This window comes from Pterocles gutturalis, unplaced genomic scaffold (genome assembly GCF_000699245.1).
Source record: "Pterocles gutturalis isolate BGI_N339 unplaced genomic scaffold, ASM69924v1 scaffold20325, whole genome shotgun sequence".
NCBI lineage: Eukaryota > Metazoa > Chordata > Aves > Pterocliformes > Pteroclidae > Pterocles > Pterocles gutturalis.
Window position 1 is genome coordinate 11,135 of NW_010146398.1, and position 5,458 is coordinate 16,592.

Consider the following 5,458-nt stretch of genomic DNA (forward strand, 5'->3'; position numbering starts at 1 on the left):
GGGCTTTAAGGTCCCTTCCCACCCAAACCATCCTGTGATTCTATGACCTTCTTCTCCTGTCTTGCCTTGGCAGTACTCCCCCAAAGCACACGCGTGGGTTCATCCAGAGGCAGCCAACATTTTTGGGGCACTGGATCTTGGAGGAGCATCCACTCAGATCAGCTTTATGCCTGAAGGTTCACTGAACTGGACTGAAGCCTCGCAGTTCACGCTGTACGGGTACAACTACAGCATCTACACACACAGCTACCTCTGCTACGGGCAGAACGAGATGCTGAAGCGACTGGCAAAGGAATTAATTGTGGTGAGAGAGGAATTGGGGGGTAATTGGACTCTGCTGTCATGATACCAACCACAGAGTTGTTGATGCATAAATCAAGAACAGGCAATGCTATTCCAGAGAGGCATCAGCAGGCAGTGAGAGTAGCTACATGCTCCCTGAAGTGTGGGTAGCAGACGTGGAGAGGAGCAGGGGAAGCATCAGAAGGGGCAGCTCAGGAGAGGTCTGCTGGGTGTACGCAGCTGCCTCACAGCAGGGTGTAGAAAAGGCAGGACCAGGCTCTTCTCGGAGGTACAAAGTGACAGAACAAGAGGCAACATGTGGAGCATGCGAGTTTCTGACCGGTTGCAAGAGAAAACTTTTTCCCAGTAGGGGTGGTCAAATATCAGAATAGAGCCCAGAAATGCTGTGGAGTCGCCATCCCTGGAGATACTCAGGACTTGACAGGACAAGGCTCTGAGCAACCTGATCTAGTTTGTCATGCTTTAAGGAGGGGCTTGGCACAGGCACCTCCGAACTTCAGCTACTCTGTGTTGAGTAGATCTTGAGGCGATCTTTCTTAGGCCATTTTTTGGAAGGTCAGAGGGGAAGAGGGTCTTCATGGGGCTACATCTTATCTGGTGGAGCAGTCTTGGCAAACCAGAAGGGTTTGCTCCTCATGCACAGTCAGGAAGGTCCCGGGTGGTGTCCCTGTCCCTGTCCCTGTCCCTGTCCCTGTCTGGGGCTGGAGCTAGAGATGGAGCTTGAGCTGGGGTGCAGAGAGCTTTACATGCCCCAGACCAGGATCCTGCTGGCCCTGGGAGAGATGTCCTGAAACTGGTCCATCTCAGTGGGAGAGGGAATGAGACAAAGCAGAGGAAGAATTAGTGTTGAGCTCAGGCTGGGACTGCAGATGGCCAACAAGAGCAGAGTCAAACAGCAGGAAGGATGTTCCCTGTTGAGGAGGTGGGAGATGCTGTGCCTGGCTTTGGGGGAGCACTGGGTGAGCCCCGCCGCCCAGCACACCCACCAAGAGGATTTGGAGGAGGCTGCAGCCTGCGATTTTGCTGTTCTCAGGAGTCTTCCTCCAGCACGCGAGTTGATCACCCGTGCTACCCAAAAAACTACAATGAAACCGTCTCGCTGTCTTCCTTCCGCACCAGCCCCTGCACTAACGCGAGTGACCCACGCCTGACTGTCAGCAACCGGAACGTCACCCTGCAGGGCAGGGGCAATGCCAGCGGGTGCTTGGCTGCTGTCAGGAAGCTGTTCAACTTCTCGGCGTGTGGCCAGAGCCAGGACTGCACCTTCGATGGTGTCTACCAGCCCCCCGTTCATGGGCAGTTCATTGTAAGGCAAATCCCATCCTCCCAATTCCCCAGCAGGGGATGTCCCCAGGCACTGGGGTGTCCCTGCGTGCCCCATGGCACTGTCACCTCCCCACAGCAGAACAGGGGCAAGAAGCACCCAAATTACCAAATGCCCCAGGGCACCCCAAGGATGGCTGCTGTCTGGGTTTCCAGCCAGCTCTCCAAGTGGGACCATGTTAATAAAACAGGTGCTTAGTTGAAAATCAAGATTTCAGTTAAAAAAAAAAAAAAAGCTCAGCCAGCAGCCTTCAGGCAAGGCTCTGCCTGCACTCGATGTGCTGCGGTGGCCAGCAGGCACCGGCACTCCCAGCCCATCACTCTGCTGGGACACAGACAGCAAACCTGGTGAAGAACAAACCTCATGTCCTGCTTCGAGGGAGATGGGGACAGCTGCCTGGGGGGTTTCCCCACTGTGTCTCAACAGCTTTTCTGCCTCTTGCCCTTCAGGCTTTCTCTGCCTTTTACTACAACTTCAAGTTTCTCAACCTGACCGAAGGGCAGTCACTGGATGCTGTCAAGGAGACCATCGAGGGCTTCTGCAGAAGAACCTGGGAAGATGTACGTTCCCCATGATGGAGGCTGTGAGGAAGCTTCACAAGCAAAGGGGCCCTGGGGTGGGGGAAGAGGAGCAGGAACAGCCGCAGGGCAGGGCTGGCTGGTTGCTGAGCTGTGCCCCACGCAGTGGAGCCATGCCCGAGCTCGGCAAGGGAGCCAGGACAGTCCTGCAGCCCCCCTTGGGGGCCCTCCTGCCTCCTGCAACATCGGGAAAGGGGCAACCAGGGCAGGTGAAGGCAGCAGAATCTCCTGACCAGCACTGGAGCTGGGGATGGAGCCCTGGAGGATGGCAAGGCGGGAGCCAGCTGCTGGAACCACTCTGGGGAGGAGGCAACTCGGGATGGATAAGGCCAAGAGAAGTGCTAGGACCAGCATGGGACAGAGAGCAGGAGCCCCTTGCACGAGGAGGCTGAGATGGGAATCTGGGGCAGGAGGAGCTCCAATATGTGTCTGTGTTTCCATGTGGAGAGTAAATCCTCCTCAAAGGAGGAGGACAGGTCTAAAATACCTACAGGACAAACCTGTGTGGACAGGTCTAAAATATCTTCATGGCCAGGTTGGACGAGGCTTTCAGCAACCTGGGCTATTGGGAGGTGTCCCTGCCCATGGCAGGGGGTGGAACTGGGTGATCTTTAAGGTCCCTTCTGACCCAAACCATTCCTATGATCTGCCTGGTCCAGGAGTCTTTTTCGGAATGCTGGTGGCTGTGGAGCCATCAACCCTCATATAGCAGTCATCAGGGCATTGTCCCTGCATGGAAGTTGCCTGCAAGTAACTTCCCTTCCTCCCCAAACATGTCCCCACCCCAGCTGTCTTCTAGCTACCCTGAAGAGAATGCTGAGCGACTGCCTAAATACTGCGCCAACGCCAACTACATCCTCACACTCCTCCTCGACGCCTACAAGTTCAACGAGACCAGCTGGAACAACATCTTCTTCCAGATGAAGGTAGGCAGCAAACCCAGCCTGGGGGCGGGAGTAGAGGCAGCTCTGGGGATCGAGGTGCCGTGAGAGCCACGGTGCAGAAAGCCCTGCCTGCCCCACATCCAGCATGGCACCAGGTGTGGGGCCAGCTGCTGCACCCGTTTGAGCCGTGCAGGAGTAGGTGGCCCTGCGTCATCTGTCTGGCTTTCCTGCAGGGCTAACTCATCATCCCCTCTCTCCTTGGGCAGGCGGGGAGCGCCAACGTCGGTTGGACACTGGGGTACATGCTGAACCTCACCAACATGATGCCAGCAGAGGCTCCAGTGTGGATAAAGGGGCATGTTCCTTCCCTGTGGGCTGCAGCAGTTGCCTTCATCATCCTTACCCTCACCTTGGGGCTTGCTGCCCTGCTCGTGCTCTTGTGGGTGTAGGAGCCCGGCTGTGTTTCGGAGCCCAGCAGGAGCAGGTTGGGGCTGGAGGGCTGTCTGCACTGCAGTGCCCTGCACTCCTGCCAGCAGGACTGGCATCCTAAGGTGGTTCAACGGGGCTGAGCACGTTAACCTCTACAGCACTGAAAAACCGAGGCGAGGTCTGGCCTCCCATGGGACTGTCCCCAACGTGCAGATAGGCACCACGTGAGTTTTCCAGAGGAGCTTTGCTCCTGTGGAGACCTGCTGGGATCAGTCTACGCTTCACAGGGACCCCAGCCACACCCATCTGCCTCCTTACGCCTCTGTGCCTGGAACAGATCTGGACTCCATCCCACTCTCTGGCACATGGGGCCATGGAGAGCCAGCCTGGCCATGGAAGAGCTCCCCGAGTGCCAGACTGTTAGTGCACAGCTGCAGGCACTTGTGACAGGGTGCTTCCTGAGATGTTGGGTCTGACCACAGTTACCAACAGCCAGGCAGGTCCCTGCTGGGTCTGCCAGCGTGAGGGCATGCAAGGCTCTGCTGCACCCCAGCTGGCCCTCCTGAGGGTGTATCGTCTGGCCTTACGTGATGGTCTTGGAGACAGAAGGTAAATAGAGCATCAAGTCAGAAGCATGGCCCATGCCTTCCAAGAGGGTCCATCCCATCCCATCCTGTCCCGTCCCATCCCATCAGTTCATCTTCTTCTCATCTTCCTTTTCTTCTGGGATGAAGGGATTGATGTTCCTGAGTGTCTTCCTGGAGACCAGACTGTCCCACCAGCAGAAGGCCTGGACATTGTGGGTGTCAGGCGGAGGCTCCAGCAGGCTGCGAGCCTTGCCCTGACCCTGTGCACACAGCTGAGCTGGGTCCTGCCCACAACTGCACCCTTGCCTTTGGCTCTGCTCATTTGTTATCTGCCCTGTGGATGATTCATCTTGTTATTCGCCTCCTGGCAGAAGGAGCTGGCCTTTGGTGTCTGTGCAGAAAGGCACCTCACAGTTCTCGTCATCCAAATAAAAATCATAAAAGCAAACAGTGAAATGCCTGTTACTTTGCTCCTGAGGAATTACGATTTTATCGTTTCTTTCTCGCAGGTAAGGGCTGGTGATGATGTCAGGGGACAGTCAACATCACATAGGGCTACAGGAGATGCCCCTGGGGACCTCGCAGCATCTACCAGACTCAGAGAGGAGCCAGCAGGGCACAGGGACAGGCCTTTTCCTCCTGAGACCGGAGCTGTCCTCACCTTACTCACCCAGTGGGACTCCCCAAAATGTAAGAGGGGCCCTGGGAGCTGCCCCCGGCATGTCCCAGCAGCGTTCCCAAATCGCCCTGTGAGCTGGAAAGTGAGGGTGAGATGTCTGCCAGGCACAGACATGGGGTGCAGCTGGACTGGAGAGGATCCTCGTTCAGGAGAGCAGGGGGCTGCTGCCATCCTCCTCCCAGGGCTTCCCTGAATCCCATCTCCCAGGGCAGCTTCCCCCCACAGTCCCAGTGTCCCTCGGCTGCTGGTGGCCATGGGCAATGCAGACCCATGCCCCGGGATGGGACAGGACACATCTGCCCCACGTAGGGTGTCTGCTGCAGGCTGTGACCACCCTCCTGATGATCCTGGTGCTGCCAGACACCACTTCTCTCTTCCCCAACCCACCATCTCCAGCCACCGCACACCACTGCGGTCCCCATGCCCCAGCGCTGAGCCCCTGCCCCACGTGGCCATACCCTCCCCCCTAGAGCATCTCCAGTCAGCAACAAGGGGAAAGGAAAGCCAGAGAGCACACAGCTACAGGGAGGATTTTTAAAAGCCTGTGCTGGTTCCAGCTCACCAGGCTGGGACACAGGTGCCCCACATTACATGTTCACAGCTCCTGGACACGTGAGGGCGATTCCCTGCTCTGCAGCTCCTTGTGCAAACACAGAAGCAGGATGAAGTGGCTT

The 5,458-nt window shown here is 56.9% G+C and overlaps 1 protein-coding gene across 1 annotated transcript in view; it reads left to right on the forward strand.

Moving 5' to 3' along the window:
- Positions 1–3,538, forward strand: part of LOC104470711 (ectonucleoside triphosphate diphosphohydrolase 8-like) — an 8,228-nt gene extending 4,690 nt beyond the window's left edge. The window contains exons 5-9 of the mRNA XM_010085734.1: positions 74–304; positions 1,337–1,609; positions 2,077–2,187; positions 2,994–3,131; positions 3,356–3,538. Coding sequence (XP_010084036.1) covers positions 74–304; positions 1,337–1,609; positions 2,077–2,187; positions 2,994–3,131; positions 3,356–3,538 — 936 coding nt within the window. The remainder of the gene's footprint in view (positions 1–73; positions 305–1,336; positions 1,610–2,076; positions 2,188–2,993; positions 3,132–3,355) is intronic.
- The last annotated feature ends 1,920 nt before the right edge of the window (positions 3,539–5,458 follow it).